At 49.0% G+C, this 22249-nt stretch overlaps 1 protein-coding gene across 3 annotated transcripts; it reads right to left on the bottom strand.

Annotated features, from left to right (window-relative positions):
- Nucleotides 1-516: 516 nt before the first annotated feature.
- On the bottom strand, nucleotides 517-17746 carry HOXA11 (homeobox A11). Of its 3 annotated transcripts, none has more exons than XR_014580095.1 (3): nucleotides 8263-8991; nucleotides 3565-6836; nucleotides 517-3378 (listed from the first exon to the last, which is right to left on the bottom strand). XR_014580095.1 is itself a non-coding variant. In XM_083825137.1 (3 exons), the coding sequence occupies exons 2-3, from the start codon at nucleotides 8795-8797 to the stop codon at nucleotides 6604-6606; spliced, it is 768 nt and encodes a 255-aa protein (XP_083681263.1). In that variant the 5' UTR covers nucleotides 8798-8815; nucleotides 16916-17746; the 3' UTR covers nucleotides 517-6603. The 3 variants fall into 3 exon arrangements, 2 of the variants coding, with proteins under 2 accessions (XP_083681263.1, XP_083681262.1); XM_083825137.1 differs by adding an exon at nucleotides 16916-17746 and having other exon boundaries at nucleotides 517-6836; nucleotides 8263-8815; XM_083825136.1 differs by having other exon boundaries at nucleotides 517-6836.
- Between the last annotated feature and the right edge of the window lie 4503 nt (nucleotides 17747-22249).

The following is a 22249-nucleotide window of genomic DNA, read 5'->3' as shown; positions in this document are numbered from 1 at the left end:
ACGCCCGGTGCCGGCTTGATGGTCAAGGCACTCCGCCTGGATCATGAACTCCGATCGCCGTTGCATTCTCCCCGCTTTCTTTAATCGCTAACAAGGCCAAGGCAAATAGTAACCAGCATCATCAAAGCCAGTGGAGTAAAACTAATAACGTTCACTTGATTCTTAACTATAAAAGATAATGGTCAATTCTGCCTAAACTGAACTAATTTGGCATGCATTGGGTGTTGCTACCGCATTTCCAACGCTTAACAATGTGTCCCTTGGAGCTTAACTCCCATTTAAAAGAAATTTTAAAGAATATTGTGGACGCCAGGGGACGAGAAATGCTTTCTTTTTAATTCTGCTCCCGTAAGGAAAGCTATCCCAGGGTCTATAAAACCGAGCAAATAAAATTCTGATAAATATCAAAAGCAGCGAGTAGGTGATTTCGCGCAGAATCTAAATTCGCGGCGTACATAGACAACACTATCAAAATAAAACTTTATTGATCTAAGGAAAATATAATAGATGCATTAATAGCGTCGTTAAGCCGTTTTATTGGTTGGACTAAAATTAAAAACAAAAAGGGAATAAATAAAAACGGACAGCTCAGCCTAAGCAAACTCTGACTGGAAATTTCAAAACGCATCATGTTAAACTGTGATTTATATTTTTATTATTAGCCTGTATACACCAAAAGATCAGCACTGTTAATCCAGAGACCCATTTTGTAAGCTAATTAAAATATGCTTTTATTTGTAGACAGGGGCAAACTGCAATTTGCGAAAATGTAAATGGCCTTGCAGTTTGTTGCAGGAGTGCATGCGCCGCCTATCTGAGAATATAGCTGCAGATTACATTTTATACATCTCGAAAAATTAATGCAATCAGGGTATAGTTATTTAATATTGGAACTGTCAGTTGTCAGGAACGTGCATGTGTGCCAGATTCCTTCTTTTCTTCCTTTCATTTTTTTTTTCTTTTTCTGGATTTGCTCCAAAGAAGGCGGATTTCAAACAGGAGTTTTAGGAACTGCGTCCGTGCCAAGTTAGGTGACAAATGACGGCCCCACTAATTTTATCTTTACTAGAAATTCTTTCACGCTGGGGGTGTGTGGGGGAATTGGCTTGTTGTGACGGATTATCCTGTTAAAAATTAGGCTGAGATTTAATTTTATTCCAGCCATCCGAAGGCTTGTTCTCCTAACTATATTTCAGAGTGTATGTGTATCAGTTTACTCATTTGGATTAGGAACATATTTTGCAAGTAATTTTGACGAGCTCCGAATTCTAGTATGAGGCAGAACAAAATACACCCCGACCAATTCATGAAGGTTTTATCTCCTCGCCATTCCTCCGGCACTGGTAAGGAGAACGGTGCTTTCTATTGTCTGGAGAGCCCCAAACACCATGCAGAAGCAACAGCGGTATCGGGTTATATCTCTATCGGTAAAATCTTAAATATACAAATCTGTCTTTTAAGTGCACCCTTTTTATCGAGTGAGATGGGCCGCGCAGCTGTATTAAGCGTTTGAAACTGTATCCCCTCTCCCCTTTTTGTAGCCCTTTTTTCTTTAAGATCTGGATGCATGTACAAATATATTTTTTGGTTGCGGTATAGCTTGGCTCTCAGACACACACGTTGGCTTGAAGTTTCGATTTCAGAGCATTTAATGAAAAGATTGTGACAAAAAAAAAAAAAAAAAAAACACAAACCCAAAGAGCTTATGAAAAAGCCTCCCAGGGGTTTGGATGTGGTATGTGAACTGAAGTTGAGTACACGATTAATTAAACACAGTGTAGACACTGAGTTGGCCTCGCCTCTTCCCTCCAAAACATGCAAACCCAAATCATGTGAAATAATAAACAGTTATTGTAAGAAACAAGCTTGTTTTTTTAAAATATTATCCAATGACCGCGGCCGTCAGTAAACAATTCGTAACCAGAGGGCGCTTTAACTGCTGCTGGGGTCCCTTTGATTTATTCAGTGGAGTATTGAATGGGGCAGGGAAACAACAAGGGGAAAAATAAATATTTGATCAAATATGCTGAGTTTAACTCGACTGGAGTAAAATGAAATGTTGCAAAGGGACCCTCGGCAATTGCCCTGCTCCTTCTCGAGACGTGACTTCTTACGTCCTGGCGTTTCCGAGGGGAGGTCAAAAGAGATCAGCGTGCCCGAGCTTTTAATGGAGCATCTTTGATGAAATCGATAGGTTCCGATAATCATCTGAAAAATGCTCTCTGCCGACTGAACATGTGCTTTTAACTACCCTTGCAACAGTTCCCCAGGAGCACAATTTTAAAGGGCGCTGTCTTAAGAATACTGCAGGCGAGTTGCATTAGTTTACATACGAAGACTCCTTTGAGAGCAAGGACAATTTTTTTTTTCCCTCAGATAATTAAATATGGCATGCCCTCTCATAGGAAACAAGCGGATTAAAATATGTAGCCAAACCAGTATCTCCATACAATACCACCTTTCCTCCTTCCCCCTTCTCAAATGGAGACATAACAAAAACATGTGAAACTTTTATGGGCGAGAAAAGTAACCTGGAGTTAGGGATACTCGTAGCGAGGATAGAGTTTCAAAGCTACAACCCCGAGCAACCCTGAGTACATGAGAATGTGTGACTGTTGTTTGTTTACAGCACATGGTCTAGTTCGGATGGATAGATGGATAGATAGGTACCCAAATCTGGTCCTGCAGGAGCATTGACTTAACGTGCAACCGCATGCGTAGTTTTTAGCACAAATGTGTCAAAACTTGTTTACCACAGGCTGTGTCCAGCTGCGAGGTAGCAGGCTATCCTTTTAAGTTACCAAAGGACCCTAACCAAACTACAGTTCAAGTCCAATAAGATCGTCAGAATTGTCTGTCATTTGCAGTATGGCTTGCCATAGATCTAGTTGATTGAAGACACCTACTGTTCCACACATAAATGTCAAGTTTCATAATATTTCCAGCGCTACAATTTTTTATAACTGGAAGAAATCTACAAGTTTCTCTGAAAAATATTTCCAGATCCCCTGGATTTTCCACGCCGCTGGCCAAAACTTTATGAAGAGACAGAAAAAGGTCAGCTGCGACTTCGAAAGTCCCTGAAATATTATTGCCCGGGTTTAAGCCCGACTTTTTTTTTTTTTTTTTTTTTTTGCCTCGCTTCCTCTGCCCGCGGTTCTCCTCCAAGGTGCCTGACGAAGCCAGGTCGGGGCAGGGGCCACCCCGGCACCTTGGTGACACCCCGGTGACAACCGCACACGCCTCACAGGGCACCCGGCGAGCACTTACCTTCGTGCATTTCCCAACCCACAGCCCAGCGGATCTACCTCTCCACCTCTTCCTCCCCTTGACTTTCGCAACGCGGAGCCCGGAAAGTGCAAAGAATTGAACGTGCGGCTGCAAAGTGAACAAAGGCCAAGATTTCGCAGGACTGCTCCCCTCGCCCCGGGCGGCTTTGACATTGATCTGAAGATCGCCATCTTGTGGCAAAGCGGCCCCGACGCCGCCGCCGCCGCCGCCGCGGGCGGCCCCGGCTGCAAGCCGTCGGGTGGCGGCGCGGGGCGCCGGGCAGCGGCCGCTCACCTCCCCTCGCCTCCCTCTGATCCGCAGGAGCAGGAACAGCCGCCGAACCGCCGGCCTTTATAGCGGGGCATTCCGCCTGTGCGAGCGTACAAGTCACGGACACTTTTTATGGCCGCATTGTCACAGCGGCACAGAGGATGCGATTTTATTGGGCTAGGAAATCAAACCCCGAGCAGAGAAACTCCATGGTTTAACTGTCTCTGGGATTGGCCATGAATGCCAGTTAATTTTTAACCGGGGAAGGAAGCTCTCTAGCTAAACTTTCATTGCCCTTCGGCTCTCCATCCGTCCCTCTGTCTCTTTCCCGCCGCCTGTCCACGTCCGTCCGTCCATCCATTGCCTTTGAGCTCGCCTTCCCCCCCAGCACGCTGGACAAACAAACAAACAAACAAATAAAGTCCCCTTTCCCCCCCTCGCTCTCCTAACGTTTCCTTCGACGGGACGTCGCCTGGCTCGGTGGCGGTTGTCAGCAGAGGCCCCAAGTCAGTAAGTCCTTCACCTCAAGGTTATGGGTGATGTCCAAGCAATACAGAAGTTCAAAGCCAGTAAACAATGCGAAAACGGAATGTACTTTCTTCTCGCTATTAGGAATAGGGTCAACATTAAAGATCCTAGCACTCTTCCCCAAACACATTCCCATCTCAGCTATTGTTTTCCTTTGGTTTTCCCCCCCTCCTAACTTTCTCCCTCCTCCCGCCCGCCTCAGCCCACCCCCTCCTTGCCTTGGAGATCAAGGACAATTTCAAACAGGCCATTTCCACCACACTGCCATGCGGAATTTTTTTTTCAAAGACAACAGTTTTCTTAGGGCTCTCACGCTCCTCAGCACTTCCATCGGCTGCCCCGGACCTTCCCTTTGGTGCTGGGCGCATGAAATATGCCCCAAGCGCTCCCGACACCGCGACCACTTCCAGAGCAGCCCTCCTGGCTGAGGGTGCTGGGGAGCAAACAACAATGTCACAGCAAGCCCTCCACACAAGACCTTGCTCTACCGGCACTGGCAGGACAAGGGAAGGGCCTAGCACGTAGCCAGCTGTGACCATGCTTCTTTTTCTATTCCTGAGCCCCGCCGGCACGGTGCTTGAACAAGCAAGCCCAGGTTCCCTTGTTTACGCCAGGGCAGAAGATTTAGCAGCGAGGGTTCACAAAAGGATAAGCGTTTCTCCCGGAATGACTGACCAAGGTCAGGAGGAGTTTCGGGTCCCAAAGCTCCATCAGGCAAAATAACGTTGCAGTAACGTAACACCAGAATGAAAAATATAAAGTTTCCATTTTTTTTATTTTCCTTGTGCGCTGTTCCACTGTATACATGCAACCAAGTACTTCCGCATATTAAAAGAAAACTGTATATACATATAGTCGATACATATTGAAAACAGTGATGTCATATATAAAGATACTGCATTTTGTGAACCGTGTCAAAGAAATTACATCCATTCAGTAAATTTATTAATCAAAAAACATTCTTATCACCACTTTGTTGCACATGTAAAGAAATCCCACACCCTCGAGCCCCAAAGGAAAAAAATCAGGAAAAAAAAAAAAAAGCATTCGAACAAAATAGGTCATGGGTTCTTTTTTTATTATTTACAAGCCTTGTAAAACACCGTTCCTGTATGAAATATACATTCAGATATTCTCAACAGCAAATTACCTTAACGATAGAACACCGTATCCTTTGTAAACTGATATAGAATTTTAAATATTTTCCTTTTTTTTCTTTTTCTTCTTTTAAATTGCATTTTTTTTCACGCTTTGGTTCCTGCAGGGAAATATATATATTTATAGATATTTAAAATAACTCCAAACAACTCTTCATTCTTTGCATATGTCGACTGGGCGACAAAGTCGAGCTCGTGACATTTAAAGTAGACAACAACAAAATTACCATATTTACATTGTTTGGCTTCTGATTAAACTCCTCACTAGCCACCTTTAAAAGAACAGGCGATTGAGTTATTTTAATGATCCAATGTGTGTGCATTGCACAACTCCAAGTTTCAATTAAGTGTTGTGTGGTATTTGCTAAACTGTCGTTCTCCACAGGTATTTCCTGAAGAAAGTTTGTGAGCCAGAAGCCAGAAGGTTAGTTTCCTTTATGTATTTTTTTCTTCTAAAACGCTGAAATTCACACTTTTTTGCCGTGTGACTTTATTTTTAGCATTTAAATATGATTTGTCTCCAGAAACATGGCAACGTGTGGTCAGTTGTCATAAATAAAACGAGAGCTAGTTAAAATTTGCTAAATCTTTGCGCTTTTTTTTTTCAGTGATTGTTTCTTTACGATATATGGCAAATTTATACCTGATTTTTCTTTCTTTTTTTTTTTTTTTAGTAAATAATTAAGTCTTTCACTTAGTTTTCTTCTTTCTTCCCCCTCCCCCCTTGCTCCCACCCCCCTCCAAAGGAAACACTATTATACCCATCACTACATCCATATTACAACTGCTCGTGGTTGGCCTCGTGAAGGTGTAGGCATGTCACCCCCCCTTAATTTTCTCTTCCTCCCCTCCAATTCCCATCTCAACCCCATGGGCGATGGTGGAGCGCTGCCTGCGAGATAGAAAATCGCCGCCAGGAAGGGCAGGAGATTATTTCGGAAAGTTTGCCTCCTGCAGCGGTCCTGGTTGTGGGAGCAGGGCCCGGCAGTGTCCCCGCACATGTTGGGCACCGCGGGTTTGGGGTGGGGGGCCGGGGGTGCCGTCCCCGCCCGCGGCTGCTGAAATCGGGAGCAGGATGGGGCGCGGTGCCTGGGAAGGTAAGAGGTATGGGCTTGGCGCTCAGAGGTGACGTGCACTTTAGAAATGGATGCCATGTGTGTCAAAATCAAACCGATTCCAGTTGATAAGTAAATATATCTATATATATATAAAAAAAGAAATCGTCGTGGAAGTCCCAGAGCGGATTTACATGTATGTAAAACCTCGGATTCTTCTAGTCCCGTCAGATACACACCTCCTTCCTCCGTGTAACCCCGTGGCTTGACCTTGTCAAGGGCGAAATCGGAATTTAATCTCGTCTTGAAAAACCCTATGAGTTTTAAAGTAGTGGATTAGCTGAGTAATATTGTAATCGGTCCCTGTTAATTTTTTTTTCTTTCATTCTTCTGTTTTGAAACCATATTTTTACTTGGCGGTCGGTCAGATTGAGCATTCGGGAGAGCTGCAGGCGTTTCTCTTTGTTTATGTAGACACTGAAGAAGAATTCCCTTTCTAACTCTCTAATCTGGTATTTGGTGTATGGGCATCTCTTTTTACGGGTACGTTGTCCACCTGTGGAGCGAGAAAAGGCAGAAGGGTTTGTCACTCGGCGCTGCCGCCGGTGGGGGCCGAGGAGGGCCGGGAAGGGGTGGGGGGACCGGGACACCGGGGCAAAACACGTTCATATGGAAAAGACGCGTTTTGCCCCTCGGCGGCTGCGGGGGTCCCGGGCCCGGGACCCTCCGGGACCCTCCGGGACTCGCCGGCTCCCGCAGCGCCGCGGCCCCCGGCACCGGGCAGGGCGCGACCCCCGCCGGGAAGCGGGGCTGCGGCCTCGCTCGGAGGGAGGAAGGGGCAAAAGGGTCGAGGGGACGGCGGCCGCGGCTCGGCAGAGCCGGGAGCGAGCCTTTGTAGGCGGCCTCGGCGGGCGCCAGGCGCACTGAGGCTCCCCGGAGAAGCCTCCACCTGGCTGCCTCCAGCAGCGGCCCGGGGGCACCGGCACCCCGCCGCCAGCCCTGCCGGCTCCCCGCTGTCCCTCGCTCGGAGCCCGAGCCCTGCCGCCCGGCCCCAGCCCAGACACAGCCCCGGAGCCCGGGGCTGCAGCTGAGCTCCGCCTGCTCCCCCAGCCCGCCGCTGCGAAGCACGGTCTCGGCTCTGCCGAGGTCTTCTCCTCGCGATTAGCCAGCACGGTTTTTAAGTTCATTAAGCGGAATATAAAAGGTTTCAGGGTTCAGGAGCTCTTTACATGAAACGCAGCCGCTATCCCTTTAAAAACTTCCTTTTCTGGTACAGTTCATTGTGGAGGTATTTTTTTCCCCCAGCCGTATACTAGCTTTGCCTTTTAAAAAGCCCACATAAAAAAATCAGACTTTGACAGATTGAATAACAATTGTAAGTAACAAACTGTTGGACAGAAGGCAACACGTAATTGCCACAGCGCCTTAGTAAAATGGCTTCCTTTAGACAAAAAGGCCAGCTTTAGGTTAATTTGTTTCTTTTAATATATTGCTACAGTTCAGGCGGCTACTTTATCTGTTAAACGCTATTCTAGCGCAATCGTTAAAACGGCGATGGCTTTGAATTCGGCTCCTAACTAGACTCCTGGTGCAACACATGGCTTTTATAAAATCACTGGATTACATCGATATCAAAGGAGTCGGGATCCCCCCTTTTCGCCGCATTTACAGGCACCGAACGTCCGTTATTATATTTTCGAGAGCTGACCGCAGAGCCCCTCTTTCTTCTTATTAAAAAGAAAAGAGGAAGGAGAAAGAATTTTTTTTTTAAAGGCATCCATTGCCCGGTGGGTATTTCACGGCCAATTTCAGCACTAAACACGTGATCTCGCCTTTTATAACAAAGTTTTGTTGGGGGAAATCTAAAGGCCCTTCATAAACCTTATATGCTTATAAAACAGCATATAAAAATTTAACAGCGGCGGTGCGCTAGATTTCAACCTCCCTTTCCTAAAGCGCTCGGGCGCTGCCTTTATACGTACTGGAGCTGCCGGATTTCTCCTCATTGTTGCCGGAAGATGACTCGGGGCTGCTGCTGCTCTCCGGCCGCCTCCTCCTCTCCTTCTCCGCGGCCACCGCCGCCGCCGCCCTGCCGCAGCCGCCCTCCGAACTTGAAGTTGCCGCCGTCGCCCCGGCGGCCGCGGGCGCTTTGTCGCCGCTCTTGTCCAGCGAATAGTCCGCTGAGGACAGGTTATCCGCGGTGCCGTAAGCCGTCTCGAAAAACTGGTCGAAAGCCTGGGGCAGGACCCCGTTCCTGCCCACCGTGCTATAGAAATTGGAGGAGACGTTGGCGCTGGGGTGGTAGACGTTAGCTGTGTTTTTGCCGAACATCTCGCCCATGCTAGCAGTGGTGGTGGAAGGCAAGCAGTCTCTGTGCATGATCTCCTCTGCGGAGTAGCAGTGGGGCAGATTGTTCCTGGGGTGCCATTTACTGGAGGGATCAATGGCATATTCCCTGAAGGTAACTTCTCTCACAGGTTGGACCTGGGGCAGGTTGGAAGAGTAGGAGTATGTCATAGGGCGAGAAGACGGGGTCTGGGGCAAAAAAGAAGGGAGGCTGGAAAAATCAGGACCCGAGACGTAGTAAGTACAACTTGGCAAATACATGTTAGAGGAACAAGGAACACGCTCATCAAAATCCATCATTAGGGCTACCTCGGCTTCTCCGCATTAGCTGAGCTTAACATGATTCTCTAACGCAGCTGCCCCTTTGAAGCGGATCCGTGAAGGAGGAAAATTGGGAGACGTCGGCTGACGTGGAGAGCTCGCCCCAGCCCGGCAGGGAGGTGCGGTCACGTGACGCCACGCCAAATTGACAAGCGGCGGCTCCGGGCCCTCGCCCCTTCGGTGCCGGCTCGGGGGATGCAACAGATCGGCACGGCGCCGGGCTCCCCCCCCCGCCCCGGGGTAACGCAGCCCCCCTCCGGGGCATTGCCCCCCGCTCCGGGGGATGCCCCCCCGAAGGGCACGGCACCCCCCCCGGCCGCCCGGTTCCCCGGCGGAGCGGCTTAGCCATCCCCGCAGGGCTAGGTGAGAGCTCTCTGTTTGTTTGTTTGCTCGCCGGGCTGGAAAAAAAAGAAAAGAAAAAGCAAGGAGCGAGCAGGAGGAATCCAGCGCCGAGCCCTTCGAGGAGGCTGCTGGCTAGCAGGAAGCTCCTCAAGGAGCGGCCGTGGCTTTTTTTTTTTTTTTTTTCTTTTTTTAGCTCGCCTCGGTTCGCTCTGCCTTCCCACCGACCCAAGGGAAAAAGAGAAAAAAAAAAAAAAAAGGCAAAAAAAAAAGCCCTCGCCCTGCAGGGTTTTGCTGGAAACGTTACTAGGAAGAATGTGCCAGGGTCAAGTCTGTACTGATTTTCATGGTGAATAGATTACATGCTTGCATTCATGTTCACTTCCGAAGCGCTTAGTGTCTTCCTTCCCTTACTTACATATTAACCTCAAATACCCCGCGCGGCTTCATCCCAGCTTTACTAGAGGTAGCTCCCGAGATTTCACTCCCCGATCGCAGGTTCCCTTCCCTCGCCCCCCCCAAACCGTCGCTCGCCTGTGTGCGACGCCAGAAAGCCCTTTAAACTGCAGACCGCTGAGCTCAGAAGTGTTTGCTGATCTCTTCGCCTCCGCGCTGCTGCTAAATACTTGGGAAACCAGGGGATGTTGGGCTGCCCCGCTTTGACAAATATTCGGGGTTTAATTGCCAGAAGCCTAGTTAAAATGATTTGACATACTATTAACCCCTAGGAACAAACTCGCTGTACCGTGATGCTTTCCTTTTCGCCTCGTACCGTCGCTGAAGGCTGAGACCCAGGGAGACCTATTTTAAAAACGTGGTTAAACTTTTACTATTGTTGCATGAAAGGGATGATATAGAAAGCGGATTGTACAGGGCAGAGACTAAAAAGCACTTCTCTGCCAATAAAAATGCACACCCCACCGAATGAGCAGAGCCAAAGAAAACAGAGAAATACGCCAAAGAATACAGCACCTTTTCAGGCATGGACATCCCTCGGCTGTTGGAAAAAAATATTTTTTTGCTAGTCTGATGCTCGGTTTCAGAAAAGAAATATTTGGGTTCCGGCTGGATTTAATCAAAATAGAAAAACAGAACGGCAAAAGGCTATTGTGAAGTCGGTGCTCTTATGAAATTAGACGTGCTTCGAGATCCGTCCCCCCCCGGGCTTGGGAGGCTAATGGAAGGGAAACTAAAATGCTAGGGAAATAATATTTGGATTCCCCCCCCCCCCCCCTTCCTCTGCAGTGCTGTGGAAGTATTTATATATCCGGAGAAAGTTCTATAGTAAATTCTGGAGATCTTCGGTATTTAAATGTCAACATCGATTTGTTTATTTATTGCTTAGCTTATCGTAACTGACTCAATAACAAATCTAATCATGTTGTGCACAGAAAAAATATTCTCATTATGTATTTTCCCTACATTATAGTTAACTATTACATTTGAATTCAAGCTGTAAATTCAATATTATCAAGTAATTACTTTGTAGTGGAGTAAACTAATTTATTAGCATTAATGTTTATATGCCTTTTTCTTATTTTACAAGGGTTACCATTCACAAATCAAATGCTCTGGACGTATCCCCGTAATGAACTCTTTATTTTGGTTTGCTGCACGAACTTCTCATGCTTGCTGCATGTCTGTGAGCTGAACTTGAAATTAATGAATTAATCTTCAAGCTTGACATATTTGCTAGAAAGTGGATGGAAAGAGATTGCATGTCGTCAAAACCGCCAGCAGAAGACTGCATTGTCGTTTAGGGATTGTAAAAGCGTTTGGGGATTTTCCCTCCCTCTCTCTCTCTCTCTCCCCCCTCCCTCCCCACACAACTTGGGCTTGGGGGGTGCAAGATCTCTGGTTGGCTTTTTCCTTAACGCTATACTTCTGCTCGCATCTCATTTCTCCCACAGCTTTTGTCGGGGGGTGGTGAGGGTGGGAGTCCTCTTTTGGTACCCGAGCGCTGTTTATTTTTCCTCTGTCCCCCCAACCTCCGACTCCGTCCACGAAGAAATCTCCCCCCACACCCTGCTCTCACACAGTTCCCCCCCCCCAACAAAAAAGGAATGTATAAGGATTTCAGTGACTTTGAGATAACAAAGGCGCCACCATTGCAGAGCCTCGCCCCGCCTCTGTGTGATGGCAAACAAATTCTTGCACTTGTATTAGGGCTTTTAAGGCTATAATTGAACACGGCGCGTCTAGGAGAACCGAAAACAGTTCTAGACTGACCTGCGGTTTTATAGCACTTTGGCAGTCAACTTCAGCTTGTGTCAGAGCAGACATGACAGAGCTGCCCGGCGCTTAATCGCAGGACGCCACCTACTTGGACTCACTGCAGCCCCCCTCTCGCACTAAATAAATTTTAGAGCTAGGAGTGGGGAGCAAAAACTGGCACAGGTTTGTATGCGGCTCTTTCCTTCACATCCCTGCGGCCGGGGCTGCCGAGCCGTGCTGGGTTCGGCCGTGCCAGAGGTCGGGGCTGCCTCCGTGAAACAAAGGGAAATTAAGGCAAGAGGGGCGAGGAGGCACCAGCAGCCCGGCCACCCTCCTGCGAGACCAGGCGTGTGTGGGAGAGTGTGTGGGCATATGTGTGCTTGCATAGCCTGCACACGTGCAGCCCCGATGCCTGCTTTTGTGTTACTCGCGGGCTGTCCCCCCCCCCCCCCCCCAAAAAAAAAAGGAAAAAAAAAAAGGAAAAAAAAAAGGAAAAAAGGACAACCACCCCAAGCAGCATATTTGCTCAATCCTGCTTGCAGCGCGAGGGGACCCCAAAAATCAGAGACGGTAATGGGGAAGGCTGCGGGAGGCGCAGAGCGTCTGGGAGCGAGTAGACACCCAATGCACACAGACTGTTCTCTGCTTTATTTGCTGTTAAGTGAAACAGAGATAATGTACGCTTAAAGCCCCGGAATGTGTGGGTAATTGCAGGGAGCCTGCTGTTAAGTTGCTGTGTTCAGCACAATTATCAATGTTGATTATTTGGTCTAATGTTGAATTGCTCTTTTAATACAGTAATTGGGACTTCCGCGTTGAGGAAGGGGGGAAAATCGAGCCTTCCCCTTCCTAACCTCAGTGAAAACAACATCAACAAAGGGAGGCTTTTCGTTTTGAGAAGCAAAATGCATTCGTTACGCCTTCCCGAGTATTTCGGACGGATTAGAGAGGGTAACGTGGCTAAAAACGCTATGAATTTTGCAGCTCCGCTGCAGCACATTTTGCGCAGGGCGAACGTGGCCAAGAGGTGGGGAGGCTGTGAGCACATTTACCCATTTAGCTAAGCTAAACAAAGCGAGGAAAAAGCTACATCTCTTCTTTGGAGGAATATAAACAGAGCTAGACGCCTCGATAGCCCAGCTTTCATATATACAGATCGCGTGCAAAGGGAACTGTTTAACTTACTACCACTGTTCTCCAAAAGGTCAAGTTCTATAGTATCCAAATTGTTGTCTTTTTTTTTTTTTTTCGTACTGCGTTTTGTTTTAAACATTTTCAGCCCACCGTTTACCTTGCCTATAGGGTGGGTGCCTGTAATTAACAGGGGAAACGTGTGCTAAAAGGAATTTGTGTCAAGAAGAGCTAATTAAAATATTGCCCGACCACTGCTTTAACTCTCTTACTCTCCCTTCGCGTAGGCACGGCGAGGATTGCTGCGGGTCAACCACAGGAAAGTATCTCAGGAATTAGGACAGCGTTTTGTAAACTTACGGGATGATTACAGTGTACAAAGACTTATAGAAAAAGTGTAATACGAGGGAATTCACAGCGTTTCTGCCTACGAAAGGCACGTCCCCTCCCCCTTTTTTTTTTTCCAATGAAAATAAGGCCATAAGGCGATAATTCTTCTCAAAATTTGCCAGGAATGCAGCTTCAGAAACGCATGGTGATTGTTTGGATTTAAAATATTTCGGGCTCAGAAGGTCTTTACCGGCATTTGTTCTTTTCTGTGCGCTTTTTAATTTTTATATATATATATATATATTTTCTGTTATGGAAAGGAGCTATACGAATCCATCTACTAGAAAAAAAAATCTAAATTTCCTTCAGCACCGTAATAGAAGGAAGTGTAACGATTTTTTAAATATTAATTTACCTCATAATTTGAAGTGATTTTTGATAACGGCAAGGGGGAACCCTTGTGCTGTGATACGGAACAGGCTATGTATTGTCCCAAACCTGAAGCAGTATGGTTGTTATTTTGCTAGGAAACTGCAGAATACGTGTAAAAAGAAAGGGTAGATTTAAACAGAATCCAAGGCAAGGTTATTCTGACTTCTTTTGTTGTATTTAATCAGATTGCATTATTTCAAAGACTTGAACTTCTCTCGAAAGGCTGTGGTCATCTGGGAGTAGAAAATTTTAGATTGTTTTTTAATATCAATTACCGAAACCCTTTCCTTACTCTGTCACCTCTTAGTCGCAGAGATGGAAACGTTTCAGGAGGGTGTTGGTTTGTTTTTTTTTTTTTTTTTTTCAACCTCCCAATCCTCCCGTTTAGTTTGAACATTAGAATAAAATGGCTTCGGACCGAAAGAAAAAAATCTACCCTGCTCTGGAGATAAACCACGGTATTTTGCATCCCTTTGCGACGATGGACCGTTCCATCTGCAGTCAGACTCTGACTCCTGTAGTTGCAACAAGCAGAAATAACGGGGGCGTTTTTCAAGACAGGAAGCTTATTCCAGCAAGATAACTTCTCTTTCTCGAGCACTATTTTCTTGCCCTTTTGCAGCCAAACGATTTGTTGTTCTAACACACTCCCAGCATCTTTACAAGCGCGGAGGGTTTCTTATAACGCTGAGTGTCCTAAAACCCTGCCTCTCCAGCACTCTGTGCCCCTCGCTCTGCTTCGCTAAAGCCCTTCTAAAATTTAGTTTGTATTTACTGCTCGTAGCTTGCTGCTGGAAGACAATAGAGGCAGATTTGGCAGTAAAGAGGGCGTAAGGAATTATTATCGTAGACGGTCAAATATTTCAGAAATTGACCGACTGGCGATGCTGCCATAAATGTCTCTTTTTCTGCACATGAATGCTCTTCGAGGTTTTCCCGACACGTGAAAGTGCGCACTCATTCGTTTCTTTTTTTCCCGTGTACCCAGATACAGGTGCAGGAGACTTCTGACAAAGCCAGGGTGCGGGAGAGGGGTGTCTGGACCCAGCCGCGGGCTCTAAAACGGGTGCGAGAGCGAATTTCCCTGGTTATCGCCTCCCGATACCGAAAACCAGCCACTTCCCACCGCTTCCCACCCAGACCCACTGGGAACTGGGTCATTAGCGTCGGTGGCAGGAAGCAGGTTCCAGTCACCTTTCATGTGCCAGTATTTTATGTGGGATTAATCCGAGCGGTGTAGGGAACATCCCCAGCGATTCCTTGAAAGTGCGGTGTTATTAAACAATGCGGTTATGCCTGCGGCCGGCAACATCTCGGGCGATGTTCCCAAGTTCACCCGTAACCCGGAATGGCGCTTTACACATTAGAAAAAAAAAAGAAAAAAAAAAAAAAAAGAAAAGCCCGCCCAAACATTCCCATGTCGACTTACATTTAAAAGTATCGCTACAACTGATGCCTTGAACTTGACCTTAGATTTGTTAATCCAGGAAATATATTCAGTGAGGGAAAAAAAAAAAAAAAAAAAAAGAACTCCAATCGCGTTGCCTTTGACAAACCGGGATTCTTCTCCCTCCAAGCTCAGGACGCAAACAACACAGGTGGGTTATTAGATATATGACGTGCCCTCTGCATTAAGGGCAGAATGCTACAGAAAGCGAACTGCCCCAACGCCGAGACAAGCTTGTCGTAGTTAGGGTGTTCCTGTGATGCCAAGCTCCAGGGTCTGCCGCACTCGGTACAGAAATTCGAGTCAAGGTAATCGACCGGGATTCTCAGCTTAATTGAATTTTATAGGATATAATGTTCTCGCTAACGCACACTGAATGTTAACAGTGATTTATAAAGGCTTTTTATTTTTTTATTTTTATTTTATTTTGCCCAACTCGGCACGAAACACATCGGATTTTACTGTACCACACCGCTAACTTTATAGGAGAGCCCTTTTCCCATATCGTGAAACCCACAGAGGTAAAGAGGTTTCTCCATCAGGATAGTTCCCGGGGGCGGGTACAGGAAGTATCACTGTGCCGGGGCTGTCAAATCAACGACTTCAAAGCCCCAACTTCATATTTTGATAGACTTTCCGAAGTGCATTGTAACGAAGGTACCTGTACGTGGGTAACCTTTACAGGGATGTATTTGTCTAACACGAGTTGAAAACATGCGAGGCGATTCACAACGCGATGCACAGAGCTCGGAGAGGGCTGCCCGTCGCCTAGTTTGTGATATGTCCCGCAAAGACACCCATCCAAAGAGCTCTCCCTCTAAGCCTAACATGGCTGCTCTCGGCCTTGCCGGGTTGAGCACAGGCTCAGGGCAGCGGCTCCTTGCCTTCCCCGTTAGGACACCGGCACCTCTCCGGGTGGCACCGCCACCGGTCCCCGGGAGCGCCGGTGGAGGCTTGGCACCTCCAGCCGGGGCCGATCCGGCGCAGTGTGCGGCTCACGCCTCCTTTCTCTTTCGTTTTTGTTTTCGCTTCGGGTGCCCAGACAGCACGGGGATTGCATTTTCCAAAACCGGGCGTATTTAAGCCTTAGCCAGCCACTAGCTGGAGACGGAGCAAGATCGCTTTGTATTAAAATCTAACATTTTTTATGCCTATCCGAAGGCATGTCGAAACCTAAAATCAGGGTGCCTTAAAACACCCTGCTTTTCCATTATTCCTAACCCAAGCCGACTGTAGAGGCCGATTTATACGCTCAGGAATAAATAAAAGCACTTTGCTGGATACAGAATCGAGGCGATTACGACGCGGCTCGGATTAATTCAAACTGGCAGGTTACACCGCCCGGCTGGCATTTTTTCCCTCCGGATACACACACGCACAACAGCAGGCAGGTTACATAGCCTCTCCAAGGGAACACATCATTCCCCCGCTTCCACACAGACCCTCCTCCCCATTTCACGAAAGAGTAAAATCATTTCGGAGGCGACCACGCACAGATGGCCGGGAATAAAATCCGGGATAAATTTCCAACGCAGCCCGACCCAACTTTGTGAGGCGAACCAGCACAACACAAAGCACAAAGCCAAGCAAGCAGCAGCTCCATCTGCAAGTCTGCCCGCATCCTGGGCGCTGACCCCAGCGTCTCCTGGCCCACTTGCCTGCCAAGAGGCTTCTTTGCTTCCCACCTATGCTGGGCTGGGAAACAGCATCGCTGGGAAAGGTGGAGCCAGGCTAGGAGAAGCAGTCTTACTTTTCGAAGCAGGCTCCTCGTCCCATATAGCATCATCCCAGACAGACTTCCTCCTCTCTCTCCCAGGTCCCCGCGGCAGCAGTGGTCCCACTGCTCATACAGCGTGGGAGAGAGGGAGCCGGGTGGGTGGGTGGGCTCGGGGGGGAGCGGGGGGCCTGGGAAATCCTCCACAAAGGCCTTCCGAAGGACTTTTCCCTAGCCATGCACGGGGCTTTGTGGAGGGACAGGGTGGGTGTTTGTTGTTGGCTTCTTTGCTTAATTCACCACCGAGCACGGGGAGAGGACAAACATTCAGCCGCTTCCAGGAAGAGCACGCAAATCTTACCCCAGCATCCAGACGTCTCTCGCCCGTGCAAAAACATATCCCCACGGAGACTGACAGCTAGGATCCCGCGCTGGGCTGGAGACCTCCAGATCAATGAGGATGGACTGCACAGTTTTTGGTTTCCTTCCCTACAGCTTAAACATACCCGGTCCGCAAAACATTCCTTCTCTTCTCCCATTGACTTGGGTTGCCGTTGATTTGGGTTTTTATTTGTTTTCTGCTCTAATTCTCGGTTGTCTGCCTTTGAACGGAGAGAAATGTAGCCACTAGGGCACATCGTCCTTCCTACCAGCTCCAGGCTGTCTACAAAATGCAGCAATATCACAGGCTAATTATTATTATTGCTGTTATTATGACTGCTATTATTGCTGGTTTTTTTTTTCGTCTCTCTGTCTCTCCTAGTCCCCTAGGAATTCCGATGGCGATTTGCACACAAACAAGGTGATTGCAGGAAGCTAAAATGCTGTCTAATTCCTCGGATTCCCATCGCACGAGAAGGAGGGGAAAAAAAAAGAAAAAGAAAAAAGAAAAAAAAAAGAAGTCCAAGTGTTTTTGATCACGGGACACCCGGCCGTTCCTCCCCAGTACACCCCGGGTCACAGTACAGTAATGACCGTGGGTTGTGCGTTGTAGGACTTGACCTTTCCTACGTAGAAGAGGGCGCTTTCCTCCGCGCTACGGGGAGGGGAGGGAGGGGGGAGCGGCAGGAGGAAGGGAGATGCTCTCTTTGGGGATGTTTAATCACAATTCAGATCTAGGAACGGGCAAAGCTTCTGCCTTTCAGCACGCCATGTTGAAGCTATTAACTGGAAAAAAAAATCTTTTTTTTTTTTTTTTTGGGGGGGGGTGGGGAAAGGAGGGAGGCCGGAGGGAGGAGGAAAGACTTAATGAATATTTGCATTTCGTAGCCTAGTTCATGAATCAACTGCATTCAAGGGGGAGGGGGTCCGGGGCAGTGAGGCAGGGGGCAGGGAAGGGCTCGCAGCGTGGTTAAAACACCCGCGGGCCGGGCCGGCCCCCACGGCCCCGTCGGGCCACGAGGGACAGCCGCCCCCGGGTCCCCCCCCTTCTCCTTGGACTTCTTTACCGGCCTAGGACGCGCAGGGCCATCTCTTCAAATCATCATTAAAGTGCATTAAAACGCATCTAAAAGTTATGAATGGCAACAACCGGCCTTTTAGCGCCTGCCAATATTTTTTTTGTATTAAACGCTGTCTTGATTTTATTGCTAACCCAGCCCACGGAGAATGCTGAAATGCACGAGGAGTGGGGTTTTATTTAAGCATTAGCCAGTTCTTTTTTTTTTTTCCCTAAACTTTAATTTATAGGCTAAAGGCCGTGATGCTTACCCGTTCGTTCTGACGAATACAAAATAAAGTCGCTGCTTTGGAAGCGCGGGGCGATTTTATTTTATTTTTTCTTTTTCTTTTTTTTTTTTTCCCTGAGTATTTCAATATTGAGCACCATATTTTTTCCCTTCGCTTCAGAAGGACTTCTCAGCTAGCTAGCATTTTTAAGCGGAAGTCTTTTTGAGAAAAAGAAGGCGGAAAAAGATACAGCTTTGCAGTTCGACTTATCATTCTTTTTCGGAAATATGCTCCTGTCAAGGTTTATTTCCCATAGCAAACCACCTTTGCTACTGCCAAGAGCTCGAGGCGCAGATAGATTAAATACCGGATTATTCTCTTGGTGGGAAAAAACACAAAACATTTGCTCTGCCCTTCCGTCCGCATCCAAAACGTAAGCCCACTTTCTGTCCATGGGAATTTCAAATTGCAGGGACCAAGGACGCCGAGAATTAGGTGATTATAAACCAATATATCCAGACACTCGGAATTAAAGTAAACGCCGCTGAATCTTGCAACAATTATTTGAAGTGAAACTGAAGTGATTTTTCTAATCTTTAATTATGCTTTGCATTTTACTCCGGGAATGAAATATTGCTCTGACAGTAATGTTTCAATAAATACGTTAAATATACAGTAGTAACATGCTCCCTCTGTCCCTTATGTCCCTCCACACAACCACTTCTATACGCAACGTTTTTATTTCTAGGGGAGCTGAAAATATAGAGACTATTTTGTTTGCTCACGGTTCGTTTTTTAATTTTGTGTTTGTTTTGTTTCCGAATCCTGCTTCCGGGACATTTTTTTTTCATGTCTGCAAATAAAAGTCCTCGCACGTATAACTCCACAAAAAAAAGGCAGGGCAATAAGCTCCCCACCACCATTTTAAAGTATTCTCTGTAGCGCGGGGAATATAAATAATAATTCTCTCCGAACCGCGTGCATGGACGCGAAGTAATGTATCACGGCGGCTAATTATTTTCGTCGGTGATATATTTTCTTATAAAACATATTAGGGACGTATTTTAGGACGCTGGCAGCAGATTGGTGAGAGGGGAATATGTAATACAACAGCAATTTGTTCTTGAAAATGTATGTGCCAACAGCTTTTGGACGGTAAGCGAAGGCAATAAATAACGCGGACACACACGCACACCTACACGCCTGCTCCCCCAGGCCCCTTACACCCGGCGGGGGAACGGAGCGATGGGTGCGTGGATGCCGGCAGAGGCCGGGGGGAGGCCCGGGAAGGGGCAGCAGGCACCTAAACCCCGCAGACCACGGATCCTCCGCCGCTCAGAAAACCGCAGGCATCCCCATCGTGCCGCCGGGCCGGTGCGGCGGAGAGCGAGGCGCGGAGCTGCCGGCTTCCCCTCACCTGACCGAGCCGCTGGGCTCCGTGGCCGGGTCTCGAGTGGGGTCCCGGAGCCCTGCGTGGGTCCAGGCCGGAGGCAGTGGGCTCATCGAGCCGTCCCGGCACCAGCCGCAGCCCCCGCCGGGGCGGCCGGGGCAGGCACAGGGCGGCCGGAGGATGCTCCGCGGGCCTGATCCTGCTCCCCGGGCTGGGGCTCTCGGCTGCCAGCCGGGAAACGCGACCTGCTCCTCCTGCCCAAGCCTGCGAGAGCCTCGACGCTGACTTACATGGTAGCGGGGGTCCGATCCAAAATGTTACCTTACTCCTGCCAGCGGTCGCACGTCAGCCGCTCCCCTTTTTGCCCTGTGAAATATATATGCGGCGCAGCTATTTGAACGGTAGTGGGAATTTAAATTCGCTAATCCGTGGTCTAGAAATGCTTAGGAGATTTGAACGGTAAGCACTTCAGTGTGAAAACGTAATCTTCAAACGGTAGCTCAGACGAAGAATTAACTTTTTTTTTTTTTTTTCTTAAAGCTGTTATTTTACTAAAGTCGGCCATATTCTCGTTGAGGCTTTCTTTCAAGGCGCCCCTGAATTATAATGCTCTGGGGCACGGTGTGAAAATAGAAGATACTGTCTAAGATAGGCAATGCAAGTCACCACGGGCTCGACTCGCGCGTATCACCCTCATCTCCGACCTGAAATACATGCAATTTGCGGCGTGTCTCATGCCATAATTATACACGTTGCGAAATATAACGGAATAAATAGAATTATCCACCCGGAGCGAGAACAAGTGCAATTCACAAGTGGCTTTCTCCAGGCCATTTAGCTCCTGCGGGAGCAAGCGGGGCAAGGAAGTGGAGAAACTGCGCCGGCCGCTGCCTGCCGCCGCGGCAGGTATCTGGCCACGAAGGGCAGGTACCGTCGGTGGGGGCTGCTACCGCCGGCCCCCCGTCCAGTCCGCAACCCCCGACCTTCTCGCAGGATCCCAGCGCGGCATTTTGCAGATCGGAGCTGAAAATCCGCCTGAAGCCGGGCAGGCCGCCGGACTGCGGTGGGGCCGCGGAGGCTGCCCGGCTCCCCTCGGCCTCGGCGGTGCTCCGGTGGGGCTTTGCCTCGCAGCCTCGCCGTCGGGGCTGCCTCCTTTTCCCCTCCCGGGGTCACGCTGTGCCACCAAAGCAAAGCCCGACTGCAAGGCCTGCAAACCGGCCGCCGCGTCGCTCCGTCTCCCCGGCTGTTTCAGCAGCGAGGCTAGGGGAACCTCGCTCAGAAAGTCCCCGAGCGGCCCCCGGAGGGATGCCACCGGTGTTCCCATGCTCCGCGGCCGCAGGTCACCCACCCGAGCATCCGCAACGCTCCGCGCCCCGCGCCCCGCGCAGCCCCAGCCCCGCAGCCAGCCTCGCAGCCAGCCCGCAGAGCCCGGGAGGCTCAGCTCCAGCCTTGAGCCAGGAGCCCCAGGCACCGCAGCTCCCTGGAAAACAGATCTCTCTCTGCTTCAGGTACTTTTCGTGTAAGTTATTGCACGAATGTGTTACGCTCGGAGCCGAGCGCCAGCAAGCTCCCCGCTCTGATCCCCGCCGAGGTAGGCGCTTTTGAATTTCAGAAATGTAAGGCTAGAAGTCTACACTTTGCGCGGCACATGATACCCTCTAAATGCACCGTAAAGGTTCCCCGATAGCTCTAATTAGAGCTGCAGACCACCTCGGGAGACAGGGCGGCCAAAGCGAGCCTCCCTTTGTGCCCCCACAGAACCCAGCCGCCGCTCACACCGCCACCAAGCTCACAGCACCGCGCATCCCTGGGGCTCCCCGAACCGGGCACCCCGATTTCACTAACCAGACCCCGCTATCACCATCTGGACCCCGATATCTCCAACCGGACCCCAATTTCACCATCCGGACCCCGCCTCGCACCTCCCGCCGCCCCCGGAGCGGGGGAGAACGGGTCGCAACCTGCCCTGCCTCTCAGCCCCCTCCGAAGCACGCCCACGGCCGCGCAGAGCCGCGGAGCTCCCCCCGGGCCGCTCACGCCCACGCGCGGTGCCGCGGCCGCGCAGAGCTGCGCGGATCCACGGGGACGCTGCGCGGGGGCGCGGGCGCCGCGCGGCCACGAGGTGGCGCCGTCGGCTCGCGAATGCCTTCGGTGCCGGGAGCTGTCAAAAGTCAAGGTCACAAATCGGCTCTTTTTTTTCCCCTCAAGGTCAAGGTTTCGGGCCTTCCCTGTCCTGTCATCACCGCGAACGCACCCACCTTCCCGCGGCCGTCCCCGCGTCCCCAGGGGCTTGGCAGCCCCGCTTCCATTTTCCGGCGAGGGCTGCAGCGCTGTGCTGGTATCATCCTCTTCCTCCCCCTGGCCCCAGCCCCTCTGCAAAACCTCTCCTTAACGTTACGGAAACACTTAGAAGAACGCTGGATACCAAGCGTGCCTGCTCCCAGATAAATACCGTGCAGGAAAAAAAAAATCCACATATACACATATATATATAAAAGCATATATGTGCGTGTATATACATATATATATATGCGTATCTATATACATATAAACTACATAAAGGAAGACAACAATAATCACAATTATATGACAGATAGATACATTATGTGTATATATATATACATATATATATATATG

This window comes from Anser anser (genome assembly GCF_964211835.1).
Source record: "Anser anser genome assembly, chromosome: 2".
In the NCBI taxonomy this organism is placed as follows: domain Eukaryota; kingdom Metazoa; phylum Chordata; class Aves; order Anseriformes; family Anatidae; genus Anser; species Anser anser.
This window is presented reverse-complemented; position numbering and strand designations above follow the sequence as displayed.

Coding starts and splice junctions, on each gene's coding strand:
- HOXA11 (XM_083825136.1), bottom strand. CDS start 8,926: ATGATGGATTTTGATGAGCGTGTTCCTTGTTCCTCTAACATGTATTTG. Junction 6,837..8,262: donor GGAGAAATCCGGCAGCTCCA/GTACGTATAAAG, acceptor CTCGCTCCACAG/GTGGACAACGTACCCGTAAA.